General features: G+C 35.4%; 1 protein-coding gene across 1 annotated transcript in view; it reads left to right on the top strand.

Annotated features, from left to right (window-relative positions):
• LOC104720530 (GDSL esterase/lipase At5g37690-like) overlaps nucleotides 22,355–24,101 on the top strand; it is a 2,376-nt gene continuing 629 nt past the window's right edge. Inside the window, exons 1-5 of the mRNA XM_010438422.2 lie at nucleotides 22,355–22,652; nucleotides 22,934–23,061; nucleotides 23,158–23,284; nucleotides 23,419–23,531; nucleotides 24,072–24,098. Coding sequence (XP_010436724.1) covers nucleotides 22,412–22,652; nucleotides 22,934–23,061; nucleotides 23,158–23,284; nucleotides 23,419–23,531; nucleotides 24,072–24,098 — 636 coding nt within the window. The 5' untranslated portion in view covers nucleotides 22,355–22,411. The remainder of the gene's footprint in view (nucleotides 22,653–22,933; nucleotides 23,062–23,157; nucleotides 23,285–23,418; nucleotides 23,532–24,071; nucleotides 24,099–24,101) is intronic.

Raw genomic sequence — 24,101 nt, 5'->3', positions numbered from 1 at the left:
ATACAGCAACCGTATACTGTATTCCAAAAGCTATAAGCGTAACACAAAAAAATCATCAAAATAACAGCGCAAAAATGGCAAGAAACCATAATCGGGAATACACTTTTCTTATGAAACTGTTCCCTCTATTCTGCTAAGCGAAATATCAATACTCCTCACAATCAGAAGGCCACAGACGGGAGAACGTCAAACCAAAGTAAAAATCAAAGAAATAGGACTTTAGTTATACACTTCACAGTTATAGATTACAACTTCCAGGCAAACTACATTCTGAACACCGAGATCCTCATTAGAAATCTACAAACATCGAAAAGAACACCAACCAAAGAAGAGGAAAAGAAGCCTGCGTTATTTGCTTAGAAACATTTAGAGGAAAAGAGGAAGTCAACACACTGAAATGTAACCATATTTACCACCATCACTGTATTATCACTTGGCTATATGTGACAAGAAATTGTCCTATATGTAAGGCAACAGACCTATAAGAGAAATTCTAAATAAACACAATATGGGCAATTGTGACGCCATTTTCTTATTCGCTTTCTGCAAAAAACCTTCTGTCTCATTTGCCATTGTCTTAATAACAACACCCGTTTAAAATCACGTCAAATGATAAAACGGGTTACAAGAAAATCAAACCGGGGACAAAAACTAAACAATAATATTCAACATCAGACCTCCAAAAATATGATTGTTCATGCGTCAAATCTCACATACTTTAAATAACATTGGCTTAAAATGACCTCAAAACAGTAACAATGTTAACTAACCTTTTAAAAAAATTCTAACAAATGACCAATTTATATTTTAAATACAGTAGAGTATAATAACTACAAATTAAAAACCCCAAAATTCAATAACATAAATATTAAGGGAAATAAAAAAGTGATAAAGACTCCTACATAAAGAACCAACTAACTTTAATAAAAAAAACCCAGAATTTACATTACTCCACTAACGTAACCTAACGGAATGAATAAGAAGGCACAACTTTGGGAAATAAATGATTTTAAATAAATAAGAGGAAACAGACATCGAAAATTAAACGGACACACCAACGGAGAACTAACAGACACAAAATATTAAGTAAAACTTAAACACATATCTACTAATCTTCATAACAATCCGAATATATAATCAGGCAGAAACCTAAGTTATCATACACATACATTAGAAATAGTTTTGTAGGGGCGGTAAAATATATATTAAAAATGGATTTCAAGAGTACGACCACATGTTTGACATTATATTTTAGGAAACAAACTTCTAATTGTTCTTTCAGTTTGAATCGATTTCAAAATTTAAGGCCCACCAATTTAAGAAGAAACACCACTCTCCCAATTTACAATCACCATTATGCCATAAATTAATGATTAAGCAGTAAACGGTAAAACTCATAAAAACGTGAATATCAAGAGGATCAACGATAAGAAGAAAAAGGGAGGCCCACAGTAAAGAACACATCACAGAAAAACGTAACTCCAACTAACGAGCAGCCTATAAATAACTCTACCCAAAGTATAAACTAAAAGTCACACAACTCTCAAAAAAATGTTTCGAAACACATCCTACTCCTTTGAAAAACTACCATACGATATGTTTGGAGATATTATCTCTCGAGTTGCACAGAGGTCACGGACAAGCGTTAGGCATGTCATGCAAACATCACCACATCTAGCCAAAGCACCACAAAATCACCGTGTTTACATGAATATCAATCTAATTATCTAAGGCCACTAGCAATCAATCCCCTAGCAGCACTCACGAAATACTAAAATCTCATGGAAAAAATCATTGCAAGTGGAAATGTGAAGGCACACTACATCAAAGGGATCGAGAAGTATTTCCACAAAAACAACACAGAAGAAGGGTTGGCCCACTTGAAAAAGGCAGCAAAAGATACTTATGAGAACGGTATTTACCTTTACGAAATTATACAGTTGTGCAAAAGTGACACAACAGAAGAAAAAATTTGGCTCGACAAACTAGGCTGGAAAGACACAAAACAAAGGGTGATCAATGCTGGAAAGATATCAATGCTAGAGTTCTACTACTATACATTGGCAGAAGTCCAACCAACTATCATCTACACCCTCAATGATATGGGGAATAGATGTGCACACTACTACTACTTTAAACAAATGATCAAGTTTGTCTTTTTTTTTGTTAGCTTACGACAAAACAATAATGCTCACCAATGTCATCCACATCTAGATATTTCCAAAGTTCATAATAAAGTCATTGCTTTCCTGCTTCATAAACATAACCTACGCCTACATATTTATATAAACAAGAAAAAAAGATACACTAACTCAAAGAATACCAAGAATACAAACGATTGGGAGAAAATAATAAATAAGACCACCAGTTACCATGAAAACAAATCACAACATACAAGATCAACATATTTTGAAGCAAGGTCCAACAAACCATCTCTAAAACAGGTCTAAAAGTCTTTCGACCAACAGGAGATATACGTATGGAAAGAGGTCTTCAGATTTAGCAACACTTATATCATTAAAAATGCCTGCTTCGTAAAACAAGCCTCCTTAACAACAAATAATAAAACAACTCAAACCAAAAACTTAGAAACACGTACAGAGGATCAAGGAAACACAGCTAACAATTAAATTAACATTAGTCGACAAAAATTGACGAAACCATCACCAAGCCAGGAAAAAAACTAAGACCTACTGATCAAAGGTCAATTAAAACCCAAGGTGCACTCAACCACGATCTAGTGGTGTCGTCGTAGCACTTCAGGGTCGAATGCACAGAGACCAAACTATGCACTATAATATTGTGAAGATCTAGTCTAGCTAAGGCAAAAGGAAAATTTTGTGACAAGTAATTATCAAAACAGGAAAAATAAAATAGTGTTTAAATTCAAAGAAAAGTATTGGGTGTTGGGAGTCTATTAGGAGTTATGATCACTAATTCAGATGATAGGTTGGGAAAGCATTAGATACCATTCTTGAACTCAAATCTCGAATGTAAAACTAACCTATTGTCGCATCGTTAGTTATCTATGCAAGGAATTGATTAAATTCTAAACCGTCGTTTGAATCTAGCAATCCTAGCAAGCAATAAGTTCAAGTTTGATTTTTGTTCACGATGTGCCTTAACTTCAGCTTTCGTTGGCTAAGGATCACCTTGCTCACCTATGTTCTTTTCAAGCAATTCAACAACACTTTTGATGCCTAGATAAATTAAACCCACAATCATAAACTAGGTAGCTAATCTAGTTTAAGCATTAAGCACAACTATAGATGAAGAACACAAAAGATCAATCCCAAATCTAACAGCCTAAGTTTAGTGAATCATAAAACCCCTTTTTGAAATCCGAAACCCAGCAGTAAAACTACTCAGACATGGAAATCAAAGAACAACAATTCAAAGATGAAGAAAACATGTTTGAATTGCAAAGAGAAATAAAAGGGTTCAGAATTCTTCTCCAAAGGGTTAGAAAGGACAAGAGATCTTCTCCCAAAGCTTACAAGTACTCAAAAGCTGCGTAGAATAAAAGTTGTCTTTTTAAAGGTCGAGCCTCGTGCTTAAATAGTAAAAATAAAACCCTAAAAGTCGGTTTGAAACATAAAAGGAAAAGTTGCTTCGGGGACGGGACTGATCGATCTCGAGCGAGGATCAGTCAATCCGGAATGTTTTTCTGCTCTCACTCCATCTGCTTGCTAGCCCAATCAGTCTTCAACCAATTTATCTCCAGATGCGTGTTTTCATCCCCAAAGCTCTCAGATTCCTTCCAAAGTCACCTAGAACCTGTAAAGACTCACACAAAACTAAAAAGACTCTAAACGCGCACTTGGACTTAACAAATTAAAAAACTCAAAACAAATACAAAAACTATTATTAAAATCCTATAAAATGCAGACACATCACCTACAGACACCATTAGTTGAATGAAAAAGATGCTAATATTCAACTTCCAGATTATCTTCACATTAGACCTAAATTGATTGACTAACTGAACTTGGCAACACAATAATACACCTCACAATATTTTGGGAAAAACCGCGATAGAGGCAAACATTTAATTTAACAACACACAATTCACATCCAATCGAAACCCACACTCTAGGGACCAAACAAATCAAAATTAAAACAGAAATCAAAAATACAATGGACAAATAAATTCTGAAGAGAAACCAATTAAAAAAAAACGTCAGATTTGAACACCAACGAACATTTAATTGGAACAAAACCAGCAAGGAAGAGCCAATTACCCGGTACGGATGCAAAATGCAGAGAGATAAATTATGCATCACTGAAAGGATGAATGAAGAAGGATTAGCGGGATGGAGGAAATACTTTCAAAACTCTTAGGGGGGTGTATTGAACTTGACATTTTAAGTGATTTGTATAAAATTTAGAAATCCTATGTTATTCAATCATGGATTTAAAAATATTAAAATTTATTGTTATTGAACTGATGATTTAAATATCTACTTTAATAAATTTTAGGGATTCTGGAGGATTTGAGAGGATTTGTTTAGTTAAAAATACAGAAATTCAAATCTCATGGTTTTAGGTGGGATTTGAAAGAATTTTAACATGAATCATATCAACTTCCCTAAAATCTATCAAAATTGTAAATTTTATAAATCCCACAAAATCCTCCAAAATCATAGTTTCAATACACCCCCTTTTTGTCCTGTAGATCGGACAAATGACTTCTCTGCTATCCGTTCACGCGACATCATTTTAAGAAAGGAAATAAAGCCATTCCAACATCAAGGCCAAACCAATTACAACCTATTGGCCCAACAGAATTCTAAGTCTTAAAGAAAATTAGGCCCAATGTCAGACAGACCAAAAAGCAATAAAAAATTAAAAAAAAATTGTAAGTAATTGAGATGCCAAAACATTTCTCATCAAAAACAACAAACTCATTACTCCTAACACAAAAGCGTTTTCAAAAAAGGTACAACCAAAAGTTAATAAGATTTAAAAATGATAATAAAAACATTACCTACAACCACATCTAATAAAACCAAAAAACAATGCAACGACAAAATGAGAAAAAATATTAATAAACCAGAACTAACAACTAAAGCAAGAAAACACAATAACTATACAAAACTTAACTTCTAATTCTATATTTTATGAATATAAAAAAATAACATCATGATTTAAATAAATTTTACATTTCTAAAAAACAACAAAAGAACAAAAGACAAGATACAAACAACAGAACCAGACGGAAAGAAGGGAAATAACAAACCAAATAACAAACTAACAAAACAACCAAAATAAAAAAAAAACTCATCAAACTTCAGCGCGTAACGCGGGTCAACTGCTAGTGTATATATATATATACATATGAAAGAATGTTAAAGAGAAATTAACACAAATATCTAATTTACATTAATTTTCATCAGTGGTTTCTTTTTAGAATCCTTCTAATGGGTCTTCTAATAACAAAGCCTCTTTGCTTCTTATTTTACCAGATATACCTGAGCCCTTACCCTTCTTATGTTAATGGAGTTCGAGACATAGGTGGCTTTAGTAGGTCTGATCAACAAAAATGAGGTGAAATTTAAATCATACTAAATTTTAACTTATGATACACCGTGGAGCTATATTTGTACCAAAATTATTAGATTTAAAATTGTAATTATTAGTTAATTTTATTTGTTTTATCTGATGTTTAAAATTGTATTTATATATTTGTATTTGATTGTTAATTTTAGGATTTAACTTGTGATATACTGCACGACAGTTTCTTTATATGTAATTATAATTTAATAATTTTGAATATGTATAATATTTTAATATTGATGGTGTTAACAAAATAATCAAATGATGATTTACTCTTGTTGTAGCACCAAATTAATAATATTTTAAATTAATATTAATATTGACCCAAACCGTCCCGCCATAACCTCGCCCCTTTAGTATATTAGTCCTATTTCCAATAGTTCTGAACCATTGCCTAAAAAAATTTACCCGATGTAGATTGTTATACATATACTTTTTAAAAAATCGATTGAGTAATATATGTCTGTTAAAAATAAAATTCAAATTGCAACATATGCGAAAAAACTTGGTATTTTATTATACATATGTTTTATATAATAAAATAATTTTAAAAACAAATAAAATCATAAAAGGAAAGTGGAAAACGGTAATTGGGACTTATTACACAGTGATTTTATGAAATTTTGTTAACTATGATAAATATTCTTTTTTAATTTTGCCAATAAACAAAAATTTTCAATGGCATAGGTTTTTAAATAGTTTAGAAATCCGAGATCTTTTTACAAACTGTGCTTGTAAAATGTATATATAGATATTTCATGCGATATGAAAAATGTTGATTTTAATATGCAGTTCATTCGTACATGAATTTTGTCAAAAGAAAATATATAGAGTATTTTACAGTTTCGTTTCTAACTAAAAAGATTCAAATGTTTTGAATATTCTTAAACATTTTCTGTTTGATTATTCATATACGTTTTAGGTATTTTGGATTTTTTGGATTTGTTTCAAATATTTTTGGGTTTTATAGTATTTTAAAAATGTTTTTGGATATTTCAAATATTTATTTAATAACCTTTTTTGAATTTTTAAATTTAATTATCTATTCGATTAATACATCAATTTGAATTCAGTTTCGATTCTTTTCGATTTGATATATTCAAATTGCTTATTTTGCTCAGGACTAATATGCACGCTATAGCTTTGTTACTGTGAGTAGAAAGTAAATAAGGAGCTAAAGAAATAAGTCTAACGACATTTTGACTTCATATGATGTCAGTTGGCCAACTCTATCTCACTCTTTTAATTCCTAGACAACCAAATCATAACTTGCAAGTAGAGCTGTCAAACGGGCTTAGAGCCTGCAGGCATGGCCTGATTAGTACCAATGCGGGGCGGGTTTGGACAAGCAAAATTTTGTCCACAAAAATGCGGGCATAGCGGGCTTGGTCCATGTGGAACACGGGTTTAGCGGTTTTGTCTATGACGGGTTTGCGGGTTTGTCTGGAAAAATAAAATATTATATATATATATATATATATATTTAAACCTTCTGTCTTTTATAGAGGTTTGTAAATCTTTGATACAAGTAAAAGTTTAACCTAAAAGGCTAAAAACTAAAACCCTCGTGACGAGAGAGTCTCGACTTCAGAGAGACAAAGAGTCGGAGTATTCCTAGTTTCACAAATCACAACTCAGATTCTCATATCATTCATCATCCTTCACAGTTCATATTATTTATCAATGGTAAGTTACTTCTTACTACTTACTAAGATAGTGTATAGATGATTTAACATTTAGCCTTGTTAAAACTTAAAAGTAATAGTTTGTGTTTTGTTTTAGGAGTCACGTTATTCCTGCAATCCTAGATCGTTAGATTTGGAATCTCAGAGAATTGTTGATTCTGCTAATGCTGAAAACGAACGAGTAATATTTAATGGATTTCAAGCATGTAAACGTCATAAAAGGCAATCAATTGAGATCAACAATGATGATGTTAACAAAGAAAAGTCACCATTACAGAGGAGGAGAAAACAATCTAATGGAGCTAAAATATCTAAGCCTAGTAAAATTTCATCCATTGAGATCAATGATGATGACGATGATGATGATGGTGACAAAGGAAAGTCACCACAACATAGGAAGAGAAGGCAGAGTGATGGAGCTGGAACATCAAAACCTAGTAAAAGGTCTTCAATTGAGATCGATGATGATGATGATGATGATGATGACGACGAAAACGATGATGATGATGATGATGATGGTGACAAAGGAAATTCACCACCAAAGAAAAAGAGAAGGCAATATTCAGAAGTGTGGGCTGACTTTACAGTGATTACTAACAAGGATGGCAAGGGAAAAACTGTGGAAAGAGCATTGTGCAAGCATTGTAAGTCGGATTTTGCTTATAATCCACACAAAAATAGTACAAATTCATACAAACGTCATTTGAGGGTGTGTAAGCTTAAGGCTAGAAATGAAGATATTAGTCAAATGATGCTTAATTCAGAAGCAAGGTTGAAAGCTAAGAAGATAGATTATATGGTTTTTCGTGAAATGATAGCTAAATATAAAATTCAGCATGATCTCCCATTTGCTTATGTTGAGTATGAGAGAGTAAGATCAATTTGGAAGTATTTAAATGAGGATGTGAAATTTATCAGTCGGAACACAGCGGCAGCCGATGTTTACAAGTTTTATGAGAATGAAGCAGAGAATTTAAAGCGAGAATTAGCTAATCTTCCTGGAAGGATCAGTCTCACTTCTGATTTATGGTCTACAATCACTCAAGAGGGATACATGTGTTTAACAGCACATTACATTGACAAGAATTGGAAACTGAACAACAAAATTCTAGCATTTTGTGTTGTACCGCCCCCACATACAAGTACACACTTAGCTATGGAGATTCTTGAGAAACTGAAGGAATGGGAGATTGAAAAAAAAAGTGTTCTCACTTACTTGAGACAATGATACAATGCAAGAGATGGTGAAAAATCAGCTTATGTTGCGAAATGATTTGTGTGTGGAGGAGAGTATTTTCATGTGAGATGTGCAGCACATGTTCTTAATCTCATTGTTCAAGATGGTCTGGCAGTGATTGGTAATTCGTTGGACAAAATCAGGGAGAGTATCAAGTATGTTCAAAGATCTGAAAGCCGGGAGATACTATTCGCAAAATGTGTGGAATCTCTTGGTATAAAGCATAAAGCTGGTTTGCTGTTGGATGTGAAAACAAGATGGAACTCAACATACAAGATGCTTGATAGGGCTCTCAAGTATAGATCTGCATTTGCTAATCTCAAAGTTATTGATGGGTTAAACTATAAGTTTTTTCCTACAGAAGATGAATGGAAACGACTCAATAGTCTGTGTGATTTGTTGGAGCCGTTTGATCAGGTTACTACTCTTATTTCAGGTTCCACATATCCAACTTCTAACTTGTACTTCATGCAAGTCTGGAAGATCAATAACTGGTTGACAGTGAATGAGTTTAGCGGATGAAGTTATTAGAATCATGATCGTACCCATGAAGGAGAAGTTTGATAAGTATTGGGAAGAAGTAAGTGATATATTTGCAATGACTACAGTGCTTGATCCAAGGTTGAAGCTAACAATTTCAAACTATTGTTTTAGTAGACTTGATAAAAGTACTTGTCAACAGAAAATTGAACACTTGAAAAGTAAACTAACTACTTTGTTTGAATCATATGAGAACAAGTCAGTTTTTGCATCACATTCTACGGAGACACGTGAAACAGATTACCAGAGAGATGACAATGAAGGAAAAAGAGGAAACTTTAGCAATTACGATGTAAGCACTCATAAATTCTCTGTTTGACTAGTTTCAAGTTCTGTTTTTTTTTATATGCAGATTTTGGTATATTAAACCTGCAGTTATTGGGTTTTTAAGTTTCAAGTTCTGGGTTTTTTAAGAACAGCAGGTGTTGGTATATTAAACCTGCAGTTATTGGGTTTTTAAGTTTCAAGTTCTGGGTTTTTTAATAACAGCAGGTGTTGGTATATTAATCTGCAGGTTATTGGTTTTTAAGTCTCAAGTTCTGGGGTTTTTTAAGAACAGCAGGTGTTGGTATATAACACTGCAGGTTATTGGTTTTAAAGTCTCAATTTCTGGGTTTTTTAAGAACTGCAGGTGTTGGTGTTTTAAACTGCAGGTTTTGAAGTTTCAGGTTGTTTAAAAAACTGTAGGTTTTGGTTGCTTAAAAAACTGCAGGTTTTGGTTTTTTAAAACTGCAAGTTCTTGTTTTTAAAAAATTGCAGGTTCTGGTTTTTCAAAAACAGCAGGTATTCAGGTTTGGTTGTTAACTTGTTATGTTTGAGTTTCTGGTTTTTCAATTTGCAGGTTCTGTTTTTTAAAAACTGCAGGTTTTCAGGTTCTGGTCGTTATGTTATAGATTCTGGTTTTAAAAAAATTGCAGGTTCGATATTAAAGTTTCAGTTTTATAATTCTTACTGTTTCTTATGCAGGATTTCTTAGCCTTTCGAAAAGAGACTGTTGTTGCTAGTGGAAAGACTTCCTTACAAATGTATCTTGATGAACCGGCAATAGACATGAAGAATTTGAAAGTTTAGACATTCTAAAGCATTGGAAAGATAACTCTCAGCGCTATGGAGAATTGGCTTCCATGGCTTGTGATCTTCTTAGTATTCCTGTCAGAACAGTAGCCTCTGAATCTTCCTTTAGCATTGGAACTCGAGTTTTGAGCAAGTATAGAAGTTGTCTCCTTCCAAAAAAATGTTCAAGCAGTAATATGCATCACAATTGGTTAAAATGTTTTGAAGCATATGAAAATGGTAAGCAAATGTGTTTCATAAGTAAACAATTTCACAATCTAGACAATGTATTAACTTGTTTATTTTTTTGAAATCTGTAGAGGAGGAGAAAGAATTAATTGGTGAAGATGAGGCACTACCTTCTTTCCAATCGATTGTTGATGATGCAGAAACGGCTTGAGTTTTAGTTTTGTTTCAGACTTTTAAGTGTTTGAGTTTAAAGTTCAGCTTTTGGTTCCATTGTTTCAGATTTTGAATGTTTCAGATTTTAAATGGTTGAGTTTAAAGTTCAGTTTTTGGTTCCATTGTTTCAGATTTTGAATGTTTGAGTTTTAAGTTCAGCTTTAGTTCAGCGTTTTTCAGTTTTGTTTGAGTTTCAATGTTTCAAATTCATGGTCAATGTATGATGGTTAATCTGTTTTAACAAGTTACATATCTCAAATGATAGTACACATTCAAACTATACAATGCCCGCGGGCTGATCCGCTTAAACGCTGATATTTGCGGGGCATGTTCGGACATTGGTTTATCTGTTCGAGGTCTTTGAAATGACCTGACCCATTTTTTTTTAAAATAATAAAATAAATAATAATAATAATAACTACAACCAGTGGTCCCATCCCACTAGCCACCTAACCACAATCACAACCAACAGCGCAATAACCAATACCAATAAAAATCCAATAAATAACAACCATTAATCAAATATAACAATAATCCAATAACCAATCATCAGAAAACATGAAACCCGCAACCTAGAAATGTTCTAATGACCCAACTCTAGCAACCTAGCAATACCAGACAACATCCAATCAAGTCCCTAGAACATCCTCCTCTTCATTGCCTTGATTCCACGATCACACTTTGCCTTTACCTGCATCACAAACACAAATTGCAATGCATGAGTATTATATAAACACTCAGTAAGGCAATCTTCCCATATATTGGGCTATACACACAAGCAATAGAGATACTCTAACCATCAAACAACAATCAACACACAAACCAGACTCTGCATCGACCGACACAAAGCTTGCATCGACCGAAACCAACAGGGGACAGCATCGACCGACACGTGGTATGCATCGGTCGACACAAGGTTCACTTGCATCAACCGATGCTTCGACTTGCATCGACCAACGCATGCTCCACATCACGCGGAAACCCTAATCGCATCGACCGACGCCTCCACATGGCATCGACCGATTTACATGCCGAGCATCGTTTTCCCCGAAGCTTCTCGCTGGATCTTCGTTCCTGCAACCACAAGAATCGATCCCAAGCCACAAAAAAGCTTCCTAACTCCTCAAATAACATCCGAACAAGCCTAACAAATAATAAACAAACAGATCAGAGGAATCTCCAGCTTAGATAAGGCATGTCATGCACTTACCTTTGCCAGAGAAGAAATTTGACCCAAACACAGGAAGAAAACGCTCCTAGGAAGCTCCTACAATGATCCCAGCTACATATCTCTACAGAAACAGCTTCCAACTTTAAGAAATCACCTAGAACACTCAAGAATACCAAGAACTCTTCTCTCTCTCTTTCGTTTCTCTCAAAAACGGCCAAAGTCGACTAATGAGACAAAAGAAACGATTTAAGGGTTTTCCTTTTCCATTTGCCCAAAACGCAGCGTTTAACTTAAGTCAAAACGCAGAAACTGAAGCTGCATCGACCGATGCTCCTCCAGCATCGACCGATGCACATCTCCTAACCGAGACTTTGGTTCGCGGATGTTACAGTCTTAGCGGACGACCCGCTGCCGTCTAAAGGAAGATACGATCCATTGCGGGTCTGTCCAGGCGGACGCGGGCATGCCTGTCTGACAGCTCTACTTGCAAGAATCCTGAATCTATAAATAATAATAGGAAAATTGGAAATAAAGGATAAATAAATTCATTATTGTCCATCTATGCATTCTATGAACAAGATTGGTGATATATGCATTCATATTATTAAAATCCCATTATAATCTTAGTTTTTTTAAATCTTACAAAACGTTAAAAATCTTTCCTAAATCAATTTAATTTTCTATTTTTCATATTTTTTTTGGAACAAAAATATAAGGCAATACAATATTCTTTTACTTATAATACTTGTAGCAAGGTGAGTAATCTAGCACATTTTTCTTCATCAACAATAAACTTCCACTTCTTATCAAAGGATCTCCATTCACCACATGTTACATAGATTTGTAACATATTTAAATACGAAAAAAATAAAGGAAGAAGAAAGAACAAAGAAGAAGAAATAAAGTCCATATATTGATTAGGTATAAAAAATCTAAAATATTTAGAACACAACTTATAATATTTGTAGACGTAATCAAATGCATATATTCGGTTTCCTTATTTTTAGATTTTATTTCCATTTTATTAAAGAAACTCTAAATTATGTGGAACGTATTTTCTAATATTTATAGACAAGCTCCAAAAATTTAAGAATACGCATTCTAACAATCTTAGAATATTAATAAAGGTTAGAAAATGTATTCAAAATTATGTAGAACAAAGAGGAAACAGTAGAATATGTATTCTAGTTTTTGTAGAAATCACTATTCTAAATATTTTAGAACATAAATGTCTTCTACATTTTATAGAACATGTAGATTGTATAGAATACATAATCTAAATTTCGTAGAACATGTATGTACAGTGTATAGAATACATATTCTAAAATTAGAATATGTGTTCTAAACTTTGTAGATCAAATTTTATCCATTGAAAACGTTAACAAAAACAACATATTTTTGAACTTTTATGTATCTTCATGCTTCCAAAATCATTTTTCTACAGATTGTTCTTTTTTTTTTTCTGAAAAAATTGTTTATATTCAAGATAAAGGGTAATTTAGGAATAAATTATATATGTTCATAGAATGCATAGATGGACAATAATTGATTTATTTATCCTTTATTTCCAATTTTCCCAATAATTTAAGTATTCAAAGTAGTCTCTTCATACTCACTCTTTCATTAACAAAAATGCTCTTTCATATAATTTTTTTCTTTCACTTTTAGTATAGTAGACATGTACGACGGTGTGAGATAGCTACTAATACAAGCTGTCGCATATTAGAGTGGAAAATAAACCTACACTCTAATTAACTCTAGACCTACTCTCTCAAATTAAGAGATCACTGTAGTATTTAGGGGTCGAGTTCTACGGAGAGTCAAAATCACACAATAGATTAAATAATCTTTTAATTATGCTAAGCAAAATAATTTGTATTAAAATAAAAAGCAAGAAAATCAAATAAAAGTTTTTTAATTCAAGGGATTAAAACTAGGCCTAGGGAAAATTCTCAGGAAATTATGGAATATCAAACCAATCAATAAATCAGGATTCAATCAATTAAAATGAGATCTAAAACTCTAAACTCTACTGTAAAATAAATCGGTTCTCACTGCAAATATTCTAAGTATAAAACCTGAAAATCCAAATCTTTTTGCAAAATTCAAGTTAAAACCAGCTTTGAAAACGAGTTTAGTTTGTTCACAAAATTACTAAATCAAATCTCATTGTAAAAAAGTAATTTTGCTCATCAAAGGTTTTATCAGAAAAATCAATTTATTCTCATATCAATTTACTTTCCTATAGTATTATTTCTAGGTGGTCAATCAAGAATTCATATGAAAACAACCAAAGATGAAGATCACATTAGAATAAGTATCCCAAGAAATCAACAGATTTAATAAACCATAAAAATCCTATGAGAGGGCAGGGGGTCCTAATCAACTTATGAGGTGATTAGGGTTCTCCTGAGAGGACGGGAGTTCCCTAGATACATATACCTCGAAGGAATGCGTTCCTAAGGGTGGCAGAGGAGATTGGGGTTCTCCTGGTACCAAAATATCGACGATGACGACCCAAGGGTGAGATAGTATGGCTCGAATACAGGTTGTCTGAGAGTGTTACCGGTATGAATTGAAGGTTGCAACCTAAGATTAGATGATTTGGGAGCAAAAGTGTCAATAACCGGATGCAGATCTCAGAGATTGATGGCGTTCAATCTCAGATTTTGACTGGGAGGATCAAAATTGTACTGGACGGGGGGAGAGTTGGGTTGACCAGTGGGGTCGGGTGGTGGTGCATACTATTGTAATGGTGGTTGGAGGCTACTGGCAGATAGGCTGTGATGGTTTCAGATTCGAAGACGAATCTATTGTTAGAGGGAAAGAATTATAACGCCCGTATCCAGAGAAATGTGAAATATTGGATTTATATCGGGAATTAAAGTGGATTTGGTTTTAATCACTGTATTAACCTGATCGATTAATTGATTAATACAAGAAATATTTTAGTTAATTATTGATTTAGCTAATTTTTGGTTTCATTAAACTAAACTAAACCTCAAAATCCTAATTCTCTTAAGCCATGATGCCTCTTATCTCTTTTTGTGTAGCTCTTTGTCATTGCTACTCAGAGAGAAAGAGGGAGATAGAGTTGACTTCGTCTTGGGGTGTGAAGGAGAGGAAGAAGGGGAGAAAGCGTGACTTTGGTGTGTTAGGCAAGGAAGATAGAATTGCTAGGGTTTGGGGAAAGAAGTTTCGGTATAGCAAATCGTACCCAAATGTAATGAAATTTGGTGGAGTAATACATAAGCCTTGTATCTAGATTCTCCTTTTTACGGGTTTGGATTTGAGCTGATAATCGAGGAGATATCTGTAGTTTTGTCAGGTGTTTTGTCTTAGAGGTGAACTGAGACCAGCTGAGATTGTAAGTTCGATCATGGTCTCGTCTATTATCTGATCGGCATGAGATTTTGGCGAAGCTTCGTGATGTCTAGGGGTAGCTTTTCACCGTAGAAATTGGATAGTTAATGGTTTGGTTTAAGACTGAAGATTTCTGTTCTTTATGTCAGTTTTGTTTCAAGGTCGTTTTGGTTGTGTGACTTGTTGTAGGATGTTTCTAGGCTGTTTCAGATGCAAGGAGAGTCTCTCCTGGTTGTTTTTTGTTGTTTGAATCACCTTGATAAGGTGAGAACGTGACCATGAGATTATCTGTGCGATTGGATCATATCACTTGTTTTGTGTGATGATGTATAGGTGTGGTGAATGTGTTATTGGGTGTTCTGTTTAATTGCTGGTTTCTTATGTTTTATTTGCGGTTGTATTCTTGAATTGCTTGTTTGTATAGTTCGTAGATGGAAGGATCGCCTCATTGGGTGTTTTTGGTAATACTCATGCATCTCATTGTCTTTGTAGTGCAGGTAATGTGTACTGTAGAATCATGGCGATGAGGAAGAGGATGATCTACGGTTTTGGTTTTGTGATGTTAGTTTTTAATGTTGTGTTGTTGGAAGCTTAGATAGATTGTTGATCTTTTGTTTGACACATCATTGTTCTTAAACAAGTCTCGAAGGCAATTAGTTTGTTGTCTAATCGAAGCAACGATATAAAAAGATTTCTAGATATTACCACGTGTTTTTGTCGTCTTTTCTTTGAATTTTGTTTCGTTCTCAATTTCATAATGCATATTACGCAATCTTTGACTATAGTTTTTTATACATAATAACTAAGGTTTTTAGGATTAACAAATTTCTTACTTTGTTATTATTATTATATAATAGTTTGCAGGACATGTAGCATAAAAAAATGATGAATACACAAATGCGTTCTTATCGTCGAACGATAGTACGTCTTACAAGAAAGTGGGCACCATTAAATTTTTTAAAAAAGAATGAGCTCATTGGAATGAAATTTTTGATAAAGTAGAAAAGGGATTAAGGAAAATATAAAGCAATTATTAATTCTAAAAAATATTAATACTCACTTCTATATTGAAACAACAGTTCCCGTTTTTTTTTTTAATATTAATTCACTAGTGGTCCCATGCCCACTAACAACCTAGCAACAATCACAACAGCGGATAACAAAACAATTCCATTAAACCAATAATGCAATAACCAAGTTCCAACATCCTACAATGTTCTATCAACTCAACACGAGCAACCTAACGATACCTAGACCACAATCATTCAAGCCTCTAGAACATCCTCCTCCTCATCACCCTGATTCCACGATCACACTTGCCTCTACATGCACCACAAACACATATTGAGATGCATGAGTATTATTAAAAATACACAGTGAGGCCATCCTCCCATCTACTAGGCTATACACACAAGCAACTGAGATTCTATTGTTAAGTTGAACCAACAAACACAATCAACACATCAAACAAGCAACTCACAAACGGTTAAAAGTGGTGTCGACCGACACCAAATTGGTGTCGATCGACGCTAACACAACCTGGTGTCGATTGACGCTAGCACAAAAGGGTGTCGACCGACACTACACTAGTGTCGATCAACACTGACTCTGCAGACGCGATCTGCAAGAATCCGAACGTCGAAACTCCGTTCCAAATCACTACGAAACCGTCTCAAACTCTCCCAATCGTCTCAGGAACCTATGGGAATCACTAAAACAACAAACCCAAGCAAGCAAAAACCACAAATAGACAAAGAACAACCAAACAAAAGATATCTCAGGCTTAGATCAGCCATGGTCAAGCACTCACCTCTTTTACAGGAAGATTTGAATAAGAAACGGTGGAACCAACACCTTAGGAAGCTTCTCCTTCGTTCCCAATAACAGCTCTCCCTTCCACAGCCACAGATCCCTCCAAAACACCAAGAACAAGACAAAAATCTCTCAAGAACACTCTCAAAGGCTCTCCAACACTTTCTCTCCTTTTCTCTCTTTTTCTCTCTCAACGACGACAAAACAAGACAACCTCAAACCCTTAATTCGTCGCTTCTCCTCTTATATACTTGGTTTAGGGATTTCCAATTGAACCAAACCGAACCAAACAGCAATTAAAACAAACCAATCGAAATTGGAAATGATGGTGTCGATCGACACACCCATGGTGTCGATCGACACTCAGACCAAAAATGCAAATTCTGGTTTGCGGATGTTACAATTCTCCCCCACCAATAAGGATTCGTCCTCGAATCCCGCAGCACCATCCATCCATCAAGGACCTCCGTGCCACCGTCAATACAGCCCGTACATCCCCCGACTGGACTTAAATACCGTTAGCCATGGTTTCATGTGCAACTGTCGCAACAGCCCGCACACCTCTGACTAAACCCCAAGGTCTCCCTCTAGTCAATATACTCACATCCAAGACCCTATTTGCTCGCAACTCAGTGCTTCCCCCGGCTGTGGTCGCAAGCAACGAATCATGCCGACTCGCTATCAGGCCAACCGCCTTAAGCTACGACATCCAGGAAGTCACACACACACGCTCCCCACGCTCTCGGGTCGCAACCTTCGAGACATACCGGCTCACTACCAGGCCACCGCCTACAACTACGGTATCCAGGGAGTCGCTCACACCCACTCCCCCTGCTCTCGGGTCGCAACCCTCGAGATATACCGGCTCACTGCCAAGCCGCGGCTTACAGCTATGGTATCCAGGGAGTCTCAAAAATCCCGCTCTTGGGTCGTCACCCTAAAGCGCGCTCTCGGATTGTCATCCGAAGCAACATACCACTCCCACTCTCCGGCCACAAAGTCCATCGAGCTATCGGTATCACATGAGTTGGGCCCTCATAGCCTTGAGCAAACAAGTCTGATGCCATCGAGTATCTCCTGACTAGATGTACCTCAACACTTTCCACAAAATTTCCCTATTTAGAAACCTTCTAACTCTGGAAATTTCTATTTATGGAAACTTTCCAAAAATAGAAACCCGAGCTATTTCCTTTTTCCCAATGACAATAACAGTCAAACATAAAGAAAAATACTCATCTTATTAATCTCAAAAATGTCATAATCGTTTCAACCCCAACGAAAATACATAAGAAAAATAAGATTCCACAATCCAATCCATCAACCCGCTCCAACCAGAGACTACCGCTTGGACCTCAAGTAATCCTCTAGCCCAGCTGCAACCTCAACCAGCTCCACTCTCGTAGCATAGCTCATCGCTCTACACCGAATCCTCAGATCATCTTGCAGAGCCAACAAGAACCTCCGCACCTGAGCCGACTCTAGCTCCCAAGCCCGGCCTGCATACCCCACAAGCCAACTGAACTAGGCATCCAGCTCCCGCACTGTACGGTCCCCCTAAGTCAATCCCAAGAACCGTGCCTCTATGCGGTCGAGAGCCTCTTGTGGAAAATACTTGGAGTTAAACTCCCTCACAAAATCCACCCAAGTCATATCCTGCTGCACCCTCCGTTNACCTGAGCCGACTCTAGCTCCCAAGCCCGGCCTGCATACCCCACAAGCCAACTGAACTAGGCATCCAGCTCCCGCACTGTACGGTCCCCCTAAGTCAATCCCAAGAACCGTGCCTCTATGCGGTCGAGAGCCTCTTGTGGAAAATACTTGGAGTTAAACTCCCTCACAAAATCCACCCAAGTCATATCCTGCTGCACCCTCCGTTCTGTCACCGACCTCCACCACACACGTGCATCACCTGACAAGTAGTGCACTGCCAAATCCTCCCTAAACTGGTCGGGACATTGAAGCGACCGGAAAAGATCCTCCATCCGCTCCCTCCACTCATCCGCTACACTCGGATCCGTACCTCCCGAGAAAGACCCCACTCCCACTCGCTGCAGTTGCACCATCATCTGCACATACTGAGCGTCCACTATCTTGGCCCCCGGCTGCACACCTGCCTGCAAACCCTCCACCGGCTGCACCACTGGAACCTGCCCACCAACCACTGGCGGCACTACTGGAACCTGCCCACCACCCACTGGCATCACCGCTGCTGGAAGTCGCGCCAAAACCTGAGTTAGCAAGCCCACCAAGACATCCTCCCTGCCTGGAGCACCCTCTGCTGCAACCCTCACACCCGGGGCAACACCGTGACCGACACCAGGCCCATCCGCCCTGCCGTCACCCAAACCAGCCTGGTCTCCAGACACACTAGGATGAACCTGAGACTCCGCTTCCTCGTCATTGGCCATGCTCTGGATCACACTCTCACTGGCCTCGGGAACCTGACCTCGTCCCCAATCACGACCATGACCACATCCACGACCACGACCAACAGCAACCTTACCTCTAACCATCTGTATCACCAAGAACAGAAGGCTAAACAACAAATAATTCTAATCACACAAGAACACAACTCACCGTGGAATCAACAAATAGGCTCGAGGGGGATGTTCTAGGACCTTATGCCAAACACAATTGAGTAAATCACATAATCAACTCTAGCATGAAATCCCAAACAGCAACTGAGATTCTATTGCTAAATTGAACCAACAAACACAATCAACACATCAAACAAGCAACTCACAAACGGTTAAAAGTGGTGTCGACCGACACCAGATTGGTGTCGATCGACACTGACTCTGCAGACGCAATCTGCACGAATCCGAACGTCGAACCTCTGTTCTAAATCACTACGAAACCGTCTCAAACTCTCCCAATCGCCTCAGGAACCTATGGGAATCACTAAAACAACAAACCCAAGCAAGCAAACACCACAAATAGACAAAGAACAACCAAACAAAAGAGATCTCGGGCTTAGATCAGCCATGGTCAAGCACTCACATCTTTTACAGGAAGATTTGAATAAGAAACGGTAAAACCAACACCTTAGGAAGCTTCTCCTTCGTTCCCAATAACAGCTCTCCCTTCCACAGCCACAGATCCCTCCAAAACACAAAGAACAAGACAAAAATCTCTCAAGAACACTCTCAAAGGCTCTCCAACACTTTCTCTCATTTTCTCTCTTTTTCTCTCTCAATGGCGACAAAACAAGACAACCTCAAACCCTTAATTTGTCGCTTCTCCTCTTATATACTTGGTTTAGAGATTTCCAATTGAATCAAACCGAACCAAACAGCAATTAAAACAAACCAATCAAAATTGGAAATGATGGTGTCGATCGACACACCCATGGTGTCGATCGACACTTAGACCAAAAATGCAAATTCTGGTTTGCGGATGTTACATATATAAACATAGATCATCTCATATTATTTATCGAACAAAATAGTTTATTCAAAAATATTGCTTTCAACTTTGTTCTATTTGTCAAACTTTTTTAGTGGGAAGACAAATTTTCCTTATTTTTTTAAAACCAAAATATACTCCTACTTTCTACTTTTTCAGTTTGGAATAGGTAAGATTAATATGTTGACCCAAAAAAATGGAAGATTAATATATGCATCTTCTTTTTCTAATACTATATTTTAAAATTTATTGTAGTAGTTTTAGATTGTCTTATTTAATATATATTTTCATCTTTGAATTATTTGAGATTCATATATTACCGTGCTTATAATTTTCTATTATTTCATTAATTTTTTCTTATTTATCCACCTTGATTGGTTCGTCATAGACCTTTTTTGTGCAAACGTAATTGTTACTATTCGTTCAATCTCAAAAGGAGATAAAGAGGAGAAGGTCATCAACCTAATGGTTGGATAAAATAGGCTAAGCAGACACAAGCCTACAACAAACATAGATCGATTGGAAAAACATAAATCGTTGTTGATAGATCCGTAAAAGCTTGGACACAGAGGCTACATCATGGTGTGTCAAAGAAACTTCTATGAATACATTGGTAAATTTAACATTAGTTATTATCAAAAGATTTTGTGACACTGGAAAATTGTCTTGCTTTCATTGGTTGCTGGAGCAAGCCACTTTGAAATAGGTAAAAGACGTGAACATCTCTCCACACAAAAGGAGGGCAGAGCCGAGGTTCTCTCTATGGTGGAAGAGGTTGGACGCAAGATTATCTCCCCAAGGGAGAAAGGCGAGAGAGGTTGGACGCAAGGTATCTCTCCAAGAGAGGAAGGCAGAACGAAGGTTCTCTCCATGGTGGAGGAGGTTGGACTCAAGGTTCTCTCCATAAGTAAGGACAGCAGAACCAATGTTCTCTATTGTTAGTCATATACTATTGTGATTGTGATGTAATTAATTTTTTTTTCAAAATGTTTTTTGAGTCAACATTTTTAGTAATAAAAGAAACTATGCAAAAGTGAAAGTAAAGATACATATAATAGTTGGCTTAATTTGTTCATATAGACATTTTCTAGGTGGTGGTAAATAATATATTTGTTACATACACGATACCTATGTGTAAAAAATACATTTTTAATGGTAACATACATATAAGATTTGTATATAGATATAAATCAGTGCATTATAGCAACATTTTTAAAAAAAATAAGGTATAGTAAAATTTAATATATTTTTAATAAATTTAATTTTATTTACAAAACTTTAAACCCGCGTATCGGACGGTTTTTATCTAGTTATTATAAAAAGAACAGTTCGGATTGTTTTACGTTTCTTAGAAAAGAAAAAGTTAATCATATATTACACGTCTGTAGTGGAAACAGAGAATTGAAGAAGATTTGATATCATTTTTTTCTATCCTATTCTATGTTCTTCTATTAAAATGTTACAAAATATAATTGATGGAATTACAAAGAACGATTTAAAATCTTGTACATTACTTGAACATCTGTAATTTACGTCTTTAAATTTTTTTTTGAACCACTTTTTTTTCCTTATGTCTTTTATTCTATTCAATAAGATTCTATTAAATTCTTTTGTTCAATACACCTCCTATGTATATCTAACCCAAACTAAAAGAAAAAAAAAACAGATTTTCATCAAAATCACAAATGGTCTTTAATGATTCAATTTCTGTTTAATTGAAATCAAATAAATAAACAAATAAATATAACCATAACAAACAAGACCTAATCAAATTATAATATAGCCTATAGAATTTGTATTGAACAAAACAGAAGTTTGAATACACAGTTGAAATGTTTACGTAAATGTTCAAAACAATTTTTACAAAAAGTTGGGAGTCTAACCTAGAGTAGATGTATCATATCCATATTTTCCCAACCATGATGATTCTCTAGAATTTTCTTTTTTTCCAAAACAATCAAAACGTGAATGAATGTAAACATCAAGAAAGTTTATAGTTAAGAAAATAATCACCTAACTGATACGTACAAACTTGTTGTAATGGGCATAATTATAACCAATAGTATAATATATATTTAAAAACTGAGTCCATGTACTATATATTTGAAACATTCGCTTACATACGTTTTGTCCAAATTAGAGAGACTAAGTAACTCAAGAAAGATTGAAGTTAACACAAAAAACACAATGATGATCCTAAGGCTGGCTCTAGCGGCTGTCATCTCTGCCTACGCAGCCGCACAACCAGCCTCAACGTCGTCGTCGCTTGTAACTTATATATTCGGCGACTCTCTAACCGAAGTTGGTAACAACAATTATTTGCAATATTCCCTAGCGAGAGCAGACTTTCCATATTATGGGATTGATTTCTCTGGTGGTAAAACTACCGGAAGATTTACCAACGGTCGGACTATTGGCGATATCATATGTACATTATATCTCTCTCTTTCTTCTTTTACCTATGCTTCTAAATATATGTGGCCATGATCTATATTTTTGTTTATACATATAACTTGTTAAAATAAGGTTTGATTTTGGTTTTGTTTGTTCGAATTTAAATGATTGTTCGGTTTTTGTACCCACTGTTACACATTATTTATAGTTTTGGTTTTCGATATTCCTTCTTTATAGAAATACGCTAAAACTCCATAAACCATTTCTAATCTATATTTTAACATCTCCAAAAACATATTTATATGTTTGTTATAGCTACAAAGCTTGGGATTCCATCGCCACCACCATATCTATCATTATCACAAAACGATGACGCATATCTCAGTGGTATCAATTACGCATCTGGAGGAGCTGGAATTCTCAATGAAACTGGCATTTACTTCGTATTACTCCTCCTCTTCCATTTTCTATGTACTGTTTTAAAGAATTTAATTTTTTAAAGTATTTTAATATTGTATTGTTTTATATTCATCGAGCAGATTCAAAGGCTGACGTTCGATGATCAAATAAATTGTTTCAAGAAAACTAAAGAAGTTATTAGGGCGAAAATCGGAGATCGAGCTGCAAGCAAGCATGTCAATGATGCCATGTACTTCATTGGTTTGGGTATAACTTTAACTTTAAACCACTTGGTTTCATCTATAGCTTCTTCTTCCCTTTTTATTCATTTTGTAGAAAGCGTATTATTATATAATTACAATCACAATTACTGCAACTTGCTTCTTTTTCATTTTGAATAGGAAGCAACGATTATGTAAACAATTTCTTGCAGCCATTTATGGCAGATGGGCAACAATATACACACGATGAGTTTGTCGAACTTTTGAGCTCAACCCTACACAACCAGCTTACGGTATCCCCAACAACTTCTACTTCCATTTTCATTTTGGGTTATATTTGTTCTATTTTTCTTTCGTTTTTGTTTTTTAAGCAAAATTTTCAAAACAGAGATATTCGAGTGAACAAATTGGTTTTCCTACACTGCCCTTTTTTTTTATTATTATTATTGTTGTTATTAAGGCAAATTTCTATTATTTTGTCCTACTTTGGAAACTTTTTGTCATACTTTGGAAAAGTTCATGGTGTTTAAATCTCGTACGTCAAAGGTTTAAAGAAGTTTGTATATGCATGGGTTGAAGCATTTCTCTATGTTCTTTTCTTCCTAATGGATTTCCCTATTTTCTTAGTAACAAGTTTTTTTGGTCATATTATATCTCAATTTTTGTTACTGTGTCGCTTTGAGATTTGTATTATATAACTATGGTTCCTTAGTAAATGACTACAAAATGTTATTCAAAATTAAAATGTTAAAGACATTTATTTTATTAATCTTAAGTTTGAGGTTATTGTGTCTATAGTCAAACCATGAAATGACTTAGATTTTGTGGAGCAGACAATATACAAATTAGGAGCGAGGAAGGTA

This window comes from Camelina sativa, chromosome 10 (genome assembly GCF_000633955.1).
Source record: "Camelina sativa cultivar DH55 chromosome 10, Cs, whole genome shotgun sequence".
Classification (NCBI taxonomy): Eukaryota; Viridiplantae; Streptophyta; class Magnoliopsida; order Brassicales; family Brassicaceae; genus Camelina; species Camelina sativa.
This window is presented reverse-complemented; position numbering and strand designations above follow the sequence as displayed.